This window comes from Plectropomus leopardus, chromosome 17 (assembly GCF_008729295.1).
Source record: "Plectropomus leopardus isolate mb chromosome 17, YSFRI_Pleo_2.0, whole genome shotgun sequence".
In the NCBI taxonomy this organism is placed as follows: Eukaryota; Metazoa; Chordata; class Actinopteri; order Perciformes; family Serranidae; genus Plectropomus; species Plectropomus leopardus.
In genome coordinates, this window is record NC_056479.1 from 9,612,525 (window position 1) to 9,625,719 (window position 13,195).

A 13,195-nucleotide genomic window follows, 5' to 3' on the forward strand; every position below is an offset into this window, starting at 1 on the left:
GGCCTAACCGCCTCACAATAAAAGCTCTGTGCTACATATTGACTGTACTTCGAAATAAAGTGTCTTTTACAAACTTGATATGGTCGCGAGTCACTTGCAGTCCAGTCACAATGGACCTGCGACCCACTTTTGGACCGTGACCCACCAGTTGGGAACCACTGTTTCAGATACACTCTTCATCATATCAACACATTGTGAAGATCTTTTACAAAAAGCACAAGTAGAATCCGAACCATTTATATTTCTACATTTTATTGGGAAACATCAATAAATTTTGTCAGAAAATACGGAAACAATTGAACGCAGCACACCAGGGTCGCTCGAGGTCACAGCTTCATCGTCATCGTCGTCATCACGGGCGCTGATTCTGTTCCAGAAGGCCGCTTTATATCTGCGCGCGCTCCAGAACTCCGTCACTGTACATCCAGCCACCCTGAGTGTCGGACTTACACTATTATCGCACTGTTTTTCTGAGAGAAAGGAAGGTTTTTCTGACTCAATTCAAACAAACAAGCGCTGTATTATTGCTACAATGTCTCGGTAAGTACCTCTGTCTTTTTTTTCCCCGCTCAGGGAAGCTGAAATTCACTGTTATCGCCGAATATGCTCCAAGCTAGCTAATGTGCATAGTTGACACGAATTAGCTTATTTTAGCACTGCTACCACCGATTATTTTCATTATCGATTGATTTCACGATTGTTTTGAGAATGTTTCATTCAGGCCATAAAATATCAAGAAATTGTGAAACATGTTTATCACGATTTCTTTGAGCCAAAGTGACACTTGGCTTCTTTTGTCCGAACAATAGTCTAAAACCCAAAGACTCTTCATCTACTGTCATATATGTCAACGAAAAGCAGGAGATTATTACATTTAAGAAGCTGGAACTAGCTAATGTTTGACATTTTGGCTTAAAAAATGACTTAAACAATGGATTAATGATCAAAACAGATAGCATTAATGGAGTAGTCGAGCTAAAGTGAATTAATCAACTAATTTGCAGTTGTTGCAGCAGCTCTAATGTACTTCAGATTTCTTAGCACAATGTAACGCTCCTATAAAGTTATCATTCTTACAACCAAAGTTTCTCGATATAACTGTGTGCATACTTTTTTGTGTTGTGACTGTTGAATGACTAGTGCACTAACATTCAAATGTCCCTTTTCAGTCTAAATGAGAGCGAAGCTCCACTATACCAGGACACCTCACGGTGGTTTGGGATCACTCCCCCGATCAGTGAGGATCTGCCCGAGGAGGCTGACTTGATCCAGACCAGAGCACTGTTTGAGGCTTTGAGATCGTTTGGTGTATTTGAGGATGACTTGGAGCTGAAACACAGGTATGACACACCTTTTCATTATTACCATACTGTGTTTAATACAGCTTGATGTCAGGGCTGGGTAATATCCCAATAGTATATCAATATCATGATATATCATACAAGACATCTCAGATTTTTGATAGTGCTATAGAAGTAAATGTTGTGTTTTCCTGGTTTTAAAGGCTGTATTACAGTAAAGTGATACAATTTTCAGAAATTACCAGATTGTTCTAGCTGTTCTGTTATGTGCCTTAGCCAGCTTAGTCATATCTACATTAGATGACAGTATATCAAAAATCGAACTGAGTACCATTATCTCTACATTATCATTTTAATGTCAATATTGAGGTATTTGGTCTAAAATATAAGGATATTTAATTTTTACATTATTGCCCAGCCATACTTGGAGAGGTAGAACTCAAGAAGTCATTTTGATTTTCAGCGTGTTTTTGCGACTTTGGAACATTATGCGACTATTGAGCTCTTACCTGGGCTGGTTATTAGTGCAGAAATAGTGACCGGTCACATTCACCGTGAATGAAGCTAATGCAACTAATGGACCACAAATGGAAGGGACTATAGCATGTTTTGCTTTGGAGGACTTACAATATTGAAAAATGCTCTCTTTGTTTATTTTTTGCAGAGAGAAAGTTGTGAAACAACTGGAGTCACTCTTTAAAGAATGGCTCATAGAGATCTGTGTAGAAATGGTAAGACATCTATCTTCATCTGTATGTTTTTTTTTTCCTCAAAAGTAACTCAAATATGATACAGGAGACATGTTGTTGCATTGTTAATACACCTTTATTTTGTTGTGGTTTTAGAACGTACCTGAATCAGTTACCGCACACGTTGGAGGCAGGGTCATCCCGTTTGGCTCCTTTCATCTGGGAGCTCACATGAAAGGTAATTACCATTTTCTTTCCTCTGCTGTAAGAGCATTTTAGGACTGTGGCAGCTTGTGTCTCACAGAGGTTCGCGACTTTGCTGATAAATTTGCGAGCCATCAATTTCCCAAGTGACACTTTTTAACTAATGTTTTAGTCAAGGGGCATGCAGCATGAACATGGTGGAGATAATGGCTCAGAGCGTAATTACACATTTAAATCTAGACTTTGCTCTCATATGAATGTGTGCTGTTTTGACAGGTGCTGATATCGATGTCCTCTGTGTTGGACCCGGTTTTCTCGAGAGAGAAGACTTCTTCACTTCCTTCTATAAGAAGCTGAAAGCTCAGGAGGAGGTCAAAGACATACGGGTAAGTCTTCAAGTGATTTAATAATACATTTTATTTATGGGTGCCTTCCAGGACGCTCAATGTCACCTTACAGAAAAATGAATATAAAACAGCAAAATATTTGGGCATAAGTAAAACAATATACATTAAAAAGCTAAAAATTCGTAAAAGGTTTATTGTGTACACGTTAAATCATCTTTTTCTCCCTGTTGCAAGTGGCTTACAATATTGTTTTCCTCAGGCCATTGAAGAGGCATCTGTCCCTGTCATCAAGTTGTCTTACGATGGAACTGAGGTAATTTAGCTTGGAAAAAAGTAAAAACTCTCCTCTCCTGTCCGCAGTATCCTCCAGTTAAAGGTTGGTGTGCTTGTGTCTTGAAAGTTTTTTCTGTTATTCTATAGATCGACTTAGTCTTTGCCCGAGTGGGACGCAAAAGCGTTTCTGACAAACTGGATCTCCTTGACAGCAACTTGTTGAGGTCCATGGATAAACGCTGCGTCAAGAGTCTCAATGGTAAGCAACTTTTCACCAAGTCCTGCTGCATTAGTGTCTGACAGCTGTACCCATCAGTGATGTTTCTGCGATTCAAATATTTATGGTTTGCCTGTTTTACTGGGTCCGTTTCTTTATTAATCCCTTTTCTTATTCATCATGTTTTTCATAGGCTTCAGAGTCACAGAGGAGATCCTCAGGGCCGTGCCCAATGTTCACAACTTCAGGCTCGCTCTGAGAGCCATCAAGCTGTGGGCCAAACGTACGTTGAACACACGCACAACTAGTTAAGCTCGCTCGTCACTCAAAGAGACTGTGAATATGCAGACAGATATTTTGGACTTGTTGCTTTTAAACAGTATTTGCACATTTGTACTGACAATGCAGTCGTGCAGAACGATATCTTCAATCTTAACTTAGGGGTGGGTTATTTATCCAATATACTCAATGTACCGCTACTTGTGCCATTTGGGATATATAAAATGACTATATCGTGAACATCGAATATAATTGTCACATCATTTTTTCAAGCCACCAACGTGAGAATCACTTTAGCATTTTGGTTCTCTCTATTTCTCCCTGCATGTCAGATATTCATCCAGACGCGGGGCTTTTGCAGGGCTCCAGACTGTGACTATTTATTTGTACTTTGTGAACATTAAACACCAGGGTCCTTCAAATTAAAAGCACCATGGTTTCAGCTATTTATATATTGTAATTTATTGACAGTAAATTAAATACATTTTTATTATAATTGTTTTTATTAAAACACTATTTTGTTATTATAACAGCATTTCCTATAACTTACTTATAACAGTGTTTTATTAAACTATATTATTATGGTAACTTATTAAATTGTATTCAATAGCAGTAGCTACTTTAACTTGTAATGCAGTTAATTTAATCGTTTTGTATCTGAGCAGTCTACAGTAGTTTTGAGGAGAAAATATCATAATCAAAATATCATGATTTATCTTGTATATCGTGATATAGCATAAAAATTGCGTGGTATTATTTTAAAGTCATATCTCCCATCCCTATGACCATTTAGAATTTTTTTCACCATGGAGTTAAGTATTGAGCGTTTATTATGAAGGAAATGTTGAAAAAACACTCCGGGGAGTGATTACAGTCACAGCCATTATTCTTTTTTTCTTTCCCTTGGGTCGTGTTTTTCAGTGTCTCATTATGCTGTGGGTATTTTGGTTTTATATTACCCCGATGCAACCTTAATCCATTTGCAGTTTTACAGATATAAACAATGCACAGATTTATTGAACTTTATAGCCAGCGTCTGTCTGATAAGTCAAGAGTCTATGTAAAATCATCTTGTGTAATGTTCAACTTCCTGTATCCAAGACAACATTAAACAGATCACTCATCCAAGCAGTCTAAAAATGTCGCTGTCATTATATGCTACGCTTTAACAAATGTTTGTTTGTTTGTTTTTTCAATTCATTTTTGACCAAAAATTGTAAAGTGAGAGTTAACCCCGTTAGACACATTAAAAAACTCAAAGTATCTAATTTGAAAACCAAATAAAAACTAAAGTGATTTTAAAAAAAAACTACTCAAAGTTTCAGCTGACTGAAGTAAATCTGAGCAGGCTGTCGTTAACATGAGGCAACATTGTGATCTGGTTGTCTTAATTTTGTTTTCCCATTCTCTTTTTTCTCTTCAGGCCGCAACATTTATTCCAGCGCCCTTGGCTTCCTGGGCGGTGTCTCATGGGCCATACTGGTCGCCAGAATCTGCCAGCTGTACCCCAACGCCACAGCGGCCACCCTGGTGACCAAATTTTTCAAGGCCTTCTGTTTGATGTAAGTTGACCCATTTCAGAAATGAAAAAGAAAGCACCAACAACAAAGGAACACTGATTTGGATTTACTAGAATTACTGTGATCCACTGTTTTGCAAGTCATCTTATTGGACCATGAGTGGTCCATGTAAATGCCTTATTTCCATTAAAAACAGACTACATACAGTATGCACGTACTACAGTAGCCATTTTTTTAATCTTTATGTGTTTGATTGGTAATTGTAAAATATGACGTGGCATTTCGGGAAAAAACGCAACTTATGAGTGCAACCTTTGTTGTGCAATTTGTTTAAAAATACTGGAACAGCAGTGACAACATAAAATGTTCAGTTACATTTTGAGGTGTTTTTATTCCCTTCCACTCTGAAAATGCAGCTGCATGTGAATACTTTGCAAAAGTAGCAGATGTGGATCAGATGATGTGAAAAGTATCTTGTGTATTTGTTTTAGGAAGTGGCCAAATGTGGTTCAGCTGAGGGTGCCAGAGGCCTGCAATCTCAACCACCCTGTTTGGGATCCAAGGGTAAGGCCTCAGCAGGAGTTTTTTTTTTTTTAAAGGATTTTAGGTTACAGATAAAGAATCATTTCAGTCAATTTATTATGAAATTTGCTCAGAAGCACAGGTTCGCTGAAAATAGTGTGTTCTTCTGCATTTCCAGATTAATCCAAGTGACCGGCGCCACGTCATGCCGATCATCACCCCAGCATACCCAGAGCAGAACTCCGCAGTCAATGTGTCTCCCTCCACACTGGCCATCATGATGGAGGAGATCCAGCGGGGTATGTATTCACTCAGCCGACATCCACCACGTTCTCACAGTGCACAGCCTGCACCATGAACCCATTTACTTAACCCTAAGAGGGACGATTTCACACAATCCGAAAACATTCCTGTTGGCTTTGATGCAAAATCAGTTGGTCGGGAAAGGGTTAACACAATTTTAAAACATTTAGTTCATAACTTTAAGTATATTCCAAAGATCTGATTAAGTAAACAAAGATCGGGTTTTGATTCAATGAGACTGAAACAATCTTTCCTTCCTCAATCACAGGCCGTGCCATCACTGAGGAAATACTGCAGAAAAATGCAGACTGGGACAAACTGTTTGAAACACCAAACTTCTTTGAGAAGTACAAGTATGTGTTTGCACTAAAGTTAAAAAGGATTGCCACAATACAGAATACACACACAATACACACCACTGTCTACACTATGGACATTTCCCTTTGTTTGTAGTTTTTAAGCATTTTGATGTTTTACACATACATTTTTTGATCCACATTAACGCCTTTCCTAATATTTTTATTTTGCCTCTGAAGAGGGCAGAGCTTTATATTTGACGTTTTATACTGTTGATGTTCTTTATTAAGATGTGTGTATAAAAATGTAAACCCTGTGAAAATTCTTCTGTACTCTCATACCTGCTATGTTCAAACCTAATCGTCGCATTTACTACTATTTCTGTACAATACTGCATGTCTGAATTATGTAGACTTGCATTTGTTTTCACACAGTGTGCTGTATGATGCATACGTTGGTATTTAGTTCATTTTGTGATTATTAAGGCAGGCCCTGTGTACTTTGCATTATGAAAGCAGTATAGTTTCCTTCTTGTAAACCGACTCTTTTTTGTACCTGTCATGAATAGAGCTGCAACTAATGATTGTTTTAATTGTCGATTATTTTTATTGTCAGTTAATCTGTTGATTATTGTATCGACAAATTGATTAGTGAGCTGGTGTTTAAAATATCATGAAATGATGAAAAATGTCGATCATCGTTTCCCAAAGCCCAAAATGACGTCCTCAAATGGCTTGTTTTGTCCAATTCTGTTTACCATCATAGAGAAGTTAAGAAAGCAGAAAATATTCACATTTAAGACACTCAAGTCTGATAATTTAGTTTAATTTTTTAATTTGTTTATAAAAATTATAAACTGATTAAGCAATTACAAAATTAGTTGCTGGGTAATTTAATAGTTGACATCTAACTGATCTAATTAATCATTGCAGCTCTAGTCATGAAATGTTAAATGCCTGTTGTGTGTTGAATGTACAAAACTGAAGTTTGTGATCTGCTGAGATGTTTTCGCTGTTATTCTATTTATTTTGTGTGTGTGACTGATTCCAATTTGTACTTTTGCTGTTCCTGGAGTTTCTGTCGTTGCATTTCTTCGATTGTCCCGTATGAATAAAGCTGCCGTGTGTTCTGATCTCTTCTTTCATTTCGCCAAATTTGTAGTGAAACTCTTCATAATCTTATTTCTTGAATTTAATTCTTGAATTACACAACTATTGAGCAACTGGAGGTCAGAACAGGCAGCGTCCTTGATATGGTTAATCATGTAGATTAAGAAGTGAGCAGTTTTGCTGTTTGTATTCAACATCAGTTACACAGATTAAAAACGGGAGCCAATTTTAAAACAGTCGACAGGTTTTGTCCTTTAAGATAGTTCGATGTGTTTAAAGTATCGTCTTTGTATCGTGACGTGAGACGTTCTCTTCACCTGCTTTAAACATGAATCAGAAATCCCTTCAGCTATGACAGTAAATATGTTTAACGTAATGAGATTCCAGTCTTTGTACAAAGGCACAATGCTGCAACATGTGTTGCCACTGTTCTGTCTTTTATATTTTAAGGCATTACATTTTGGTGGAAGCTTCTTCTGCTACAGTGAAGCCACATCTGGAATGGTAAGTAAGCAGAGCAAAGTGAAAGAGAAGCAACGTTTTAGTAAAACTAGAACGGATGGAATCATTTTTATAGACAATCTCATATCCTCGGGTGACAATGCTTCTTGTTTCTCGTGAAGGTGAAAACATTTTGAATAGTTACGTCCACCTGTGGCGTTTCTGAACGTGTTGTCTTTTCCTTGTGTCAGGATTGGCCTGGTTGAGTCTAAAATCAGACTCCTGGTGGGAAAACTGGAGAGAAATGTTTACATTTCTCTGGCCCACGTTAATCCGCAGTCCTTCCCGGGATCCACGAAGAGCAAAGCAAAGTAAGGACACGACGTTTCATGTTTGTATTGTAATTATGGCAGCAAGTTCTCTCAATCAAGTAATGTTCATTTCTATTAACTCACTCATATTTTTGTCCTTATGTTATATATTTATTCGCATCATAAAATATTAAAACTGGCTGTTATCTATGCAGGTTATGTGTTGACTTTGTAAACTCACAGTCCTGTATGTCTTTCTCTAGCACAATGTGGCTGATCGGACTCGACTTTAATATGGACGGGTATAAAAACCTGAACATCGACGTGACCCAAGACCTCCTCTCCTTCAGAGACACAAGTATGTATGCTTAACTTTTCCCACATTTAGTAAAAATGAAGCAATGTTGACTGAAATTCTAAACCATGTTTTTATTTGGTGCTGCTGCAGTCTACAGTCAGGCCAAGACCTGTAAGATTTATGGGGAGGGGATGACCGTATCAGCCAGATACATGAGCAGAGACAATCTCACCTGGCAGATGCCAAACGGACAACTCAAAAGGGTTTACAGCCCAAAACGCCAGCCCACAGAGAGCCGTCAGCGCGCTGTCCCAGCGAGTGGCACCGCACCTGTCAACGCAGGCCGAGCAGCCGCCAAGAGAAAAGGCTGCGCTCACACTGATGTGCCAACCAAGAAGGTGAAAGCTGACAAGGTACGCCAAACACTTCCACCCTCTGTTCATGAGCAAATGTCCAGAATGTTAGCAGTCGTTTTATAGGTGTTGTCCCAAATTAGACAAGAAGAAACCCCGTGCTGAAATGTTCAAAACATAAACACATTTTCCTTGTTCTCTGCAGGCTTCAGTGTCTTTGGCTAAAGGCTCAGCTGTCCGAGTATCTACACCCATCAAACCTGCTTCATCCTCCATGACTCCAAAAGCTAAAACCAGACCTCGCTCCCCTGACATACAAACTTCGCCTAAGAAGTTTAAATCTGATAAGGAACCAGCCAGCAGCACCTCCTCTCAGGCCTCTGCAGGCGTCTCACTCAGTCAGAGCCCACGAGGCACCAAGAGACCTCACAGTACTGAGCCCGAGACACCGAGCAAGAGAGCCATAATTGAGCTGGTATGTCTAACTGTCTTTAAAGATGTTCTGTGAAGCTGACATGCACAAGAGCTTGTGCCAGATAAATTAAGACCTATTTGCTGCCCTGTCTCAACGCGTATTTAAAAAACACTGATCTAAAGGTATTCATATATTTACCTGTTGGTTCACTCTCAGGATCTGCCGACTGTTGAGCTGCCAGAGCAGTCTGTCTGCCCCATCCAGCCTGCTACAGCTGTGAAGAAAGCCATCAGACTCCAGCTGATCAGGTACAGCACCGAGTAAAGAACAGCTTTCCTCAGTTCCCTCTATCTGAACACGCCTCTCCTCTTTCCGACGCTATTATGTTCCTCATGTGACAGACACACACAGTGTTCGCACTGAGCTTCATAGAGGGCCTCTCCAAAGGCAGACTGATAGAGCTGCATGAATTTCATGCTTTGACCACAAGGGGGCAACGAAGCTTTTCTGCTGGCCTCTTCCTCCACTGTAGCAAATGAGTGCACACTGTCTGTATCCAGTCTAATTATACATCCACGGTGCACACTGACACACTGTTCAAAGACTCGTCACATGGGGACAGAAAAAAACGAAACTTATTAGAGTTAAGGGCAGGGGCGGAGCTAGATGTAAATATTTGGGGCTCAGCCCAAACCTAGGAGGATCTGGGAGCATAGAGAGCGCAACACATCAAAACCCCGCCCACTGGGGGACGAGGACAATCAGCAACAATATGCAAACAAGTGCTGACATATTAAAGTGCCCATAGCGAGCTAGAAACATGAGATATCTGCATATTAAGGATTATTTTAACCTAAAGTCTCCCAGAGAGGAAAAGTTACACCAACAAACTCAATATTGTAATATTCGATCTGTCTCAGTGTCCCCTCTAACTCTGCTTATCATGGGGAAATGATCCCACTGAATCGACATGCATTGGTATTTAAAACTATTTCTGGATAAGATAATCATTTAATCCACAAAGTTAGTAGTTGATCCCGGCACAAAAAAACTTTTTGGGTATTTTTATGTTCTTTGTCAGCAAGAAGCTCAGTTATGAAATACAAAGTCAGTGGGGAGCAATGAATTGTCTTTCTTCTCCGATGGGGGTGGGACTTAAATTCACTCATTCTTTATGCTCCCACAAGGATATATTTCCCTTTCACGGCAGCTATTTGTGCCATTTGAGTTAAGTGAATGCCTAAAAATCTGTACATCGTTTGGGAAAAACATGATAGTTGCGAAAGAAAAGTATATAATCCTGTCGAGCCGACATCCTACTTATATCTAACTGTTCTCCAACTGTCTTCATGACTCTGAAACCATAACACAACAATGTCGAGGATGACTAGTTCTCACTCCTGCCAGCTAAGAAGAGGCAAATATGTCTTTGTCTGAGTGACATCACATACGTAGGTTAGAAATCAATAGACAAGAAATAGAACTTTTGCTTCATTGATTTGTCGATCCACTCAGAGAGACTGAAGGTAAACAACTTAAAGTTGAAGGAAATTAAAAAACTTAAAACATTCGGGCCTTTAGCCCCAGAATCCACCCTCATGCTGCGCCCCTGGTAAAGTGAGCATGTTACCGAAATCTTGTGAACGCTTGCGTTTCTCACCTCAGTGTGTTGATTTGCAGAGCAGATAGCAGTAATGATGTGCTGATTAATAATGTTGTGATGCTTTTTTGACAGTGACCGATCAGGCTGTCCTTTCAAAACGTATGTCTTCTTTTGTGCTCTTGTTGATCAATCTCCTTGAAGTGCTGCGCTCAAAGGATCATGTTTTGTCAGTTGACCTCTCTTTGCAGAGTGGTGTTTTTAAGTCAGCTGCTGACGTTGATTAAGTGCAATTAATGACAGGGAGAAACAAGCATCACTCATTATTGAGCAGTAATTGTTTTTAGGGCTTTTTGGATGAAGAGGATAATGGAGTATACTTCAGATTTGAGTACCACAAAAATCACACTCAGTCCAACACCATGAAATACACGCGCTTCAGTGCAGAGAGCTGGGTGGCGCATTAAAGCGTCTAAACCTTGTTCCACAACATACAGTCCTCTATAACATATGTAAATAACACCCTTAGCAGAAAATATAGCAGAATGCTCTATTGCTACTCTGGCAGGTTGTAGTTAAAAAGAAATAGCCTCCTTCATCTCCCGCTCCCAAAACGGGATGATAAAAGTAAGTTTCACATCTGAGAAAGCGCAACAATGCTACTGTGTGTCTTCAAAGAGGGAAGACAGACAGACATTGAGAGATGTGAGTATTGATATGAAAGTGTGGAGATCAGAGGAGGCCCACCAGATGTGTGCTGTTACTCTGAGTGATCTGACCAGCGTGGTGGAGGAGAGGTGTCACAGCAGACAGACTCACTTAGATGTGCGTCAGTGTCGGTTGTTTCTTAAAGGAATTTGGTAAAGTGCAGCTGGGAAATGCTTCACACCCTAAATGTCTGGATTTTTTTGTCTCCATTTGTTGATTCAGAGAGTGTGTACATTACTTTACATGTGTAGAAATGGTAACATTTCAAAGCTGACTGGTTATTGGCGTCTGTGTGAGCCTGAGGTGTAGGAGCTGACCCCCTTTCCGCATACAGTTTCCACGGCACCCATGGGTGACCTTTTGACTGAGGAAGTGTCACATATGACTGTGAACTTGTAAATCTGACAACCCTTTTTTTTCTTGTGTCTCTTACAGCAGACGCAACTGATTCAGCTCATGAGCAAGAGGGATTTAAACATCCGCACCCTCCAGCACCATTTTTTTCTTATTTACTTTTACTATTATTATATTTACTGTTGTTATTTAGTTTACTTAGTTTTTCAGGGCAGACATCATTTAGTCTGAACCCAGCATTATTGTGTTTGATGTGTTTGTGCTTTTTTCTGCATATTAACTAAAATGAACTTGAAATGAGTTCATTTAAAAATATAAATAAATGCAGCATAACTAGTTCAATTGTTTTGCCTTTGATTATCAAAAAAACAACAGGGATATTTTAGTGCAATAAACCTTCAATGCACAATACAAAAGGTATATATTGCAAAGTGTCTAAATATCATTATAAAATTGATGAATGCTGTCATTTTAATGCAATATTTGAGCTGGTCAGGGGGTGATCTGAGGAGCGATGACAGGAGATCCTCTCTCATGGAAAAACTTAATAAAATCCATATATGGTACTTCACCCTGCAGCCTCTGAAAACAGGTTGCCACATTTACTTTTTGGTAAAACTAAATTAATTCACACATATGCAGATTTGATAGAACCTATGTAATATCGGTGTAATTTAGTTGTTTTGGTGGAAAAAACACAAAGATACTTTAATTTCCATAACAAAATTCCATGTGGGATTAATAAACTGCAGCTGACTTCATGATAGCTACAAACACACTTTAAAAATACAAAAACAGGTGATCAGGTTAAACAAATGTTGTTTTTTTCTGTTAATCTTGTATGGAAACATAATTAGTGCCATGCATGCAGCACAGGTCCTGATCACAGTGTCTGCTGGACGCCTGCGAGTCTCAGTACCTGCTACACTGCACTACCTGACAGCAGGGTGGTCTACAAACTGATTTTGTTTAGCTTGCAAAGTATCTAGAAAGACGTTTTTTAATACTGATCAGAATCAGAATGCTCTTTATTGTCATTATACAGTGTATAACGATCAACGTGATAGAGGGAAGCCTTAAAGAAGTGTGAAGGAGAACAAATAGAGACACACAAGACTGTTTGAGAGTGACGGAGAACACGAAGTTGTGTGATGCTGATGGTTCATATGTAGGGTATTTGTAAAACGTAGCTTGATTGTCATTGGTATGGAATAAACATACACATCTTTCATAAACCCCTCCTGACATAATAATAATAATAATGATAAGACATTTTATTTATAGAGCGCTTTTCAAGAAGCACTTTACAGAAGTCAGAAAGATCATATAATAGAATACATTAAAATACATACTAAAATACATGCAACATTACAATTTAATTATGATATTAATTAGAGGTTAAAAGCGGTTTTAAACAGGTGGGTTTTGATGAGTGATTTAAACTGGGAGAGGTTGGTGCAGTCTCAAATGTGTTTGGGGAGAGACTTCCAGAGGGAGGGGGTGATTATGGAACAGGCACAACCGTGTAACCTTTTGAGACCTGAGCAAACTGGCTTGATTTCCTTCAGAAACATGGAAAGAGGGTAATGAGCAATAAAATTAGCAAGAAATTAGTAAAAAGTACAAGAAAATTACCTGAAAAATAGATTTTTTA

The 13,195-nt window shown here is 39.0% G+C and overlaps 1 protein-coding gene across 1 annotated transcript; it reads left to right on the forward strand.

Moving 5' to 3' along the window:
• The first annotated feature begins 532 nt into the window (after positions 1–532).
• LOC121956222 (poly(A) polymerase type 3-like) lies at positions 533–11,682 on the forward strand. The gene is made up of 19 exons (XM_042504353.1): positions 533–540; positions 1,170–1,340; positions 1,966–2,032; positions 2,147–2,228; positions 2,471–2,580; positions 2,801–2,854; positions 2,962–3,073; positions 3,225–3,314; positions 4,734–4,872; positions 5,322–5,394; positions 5,531–5,651; positions 5,924–6,008; positions 7,512–7,565; positions 7,754–7,873; positions 8,077–8,171; positions 8,262–8,524; positions 8,670–8,939; positions 9,096–9,187; positions 11,623–11,682. The coding sequence occupies exons 1-19, from the start codon at positions 533–535 to the stop codon at positions 11,633–11,635; spliced, it is 2,019 nt and encodes a 672-aa protein (XP_042360287.1). The 3' UTR covers positions 11,636–11,682.
• Positions 11,683–13,195: the final 1,513 nt, after the last annotated feature.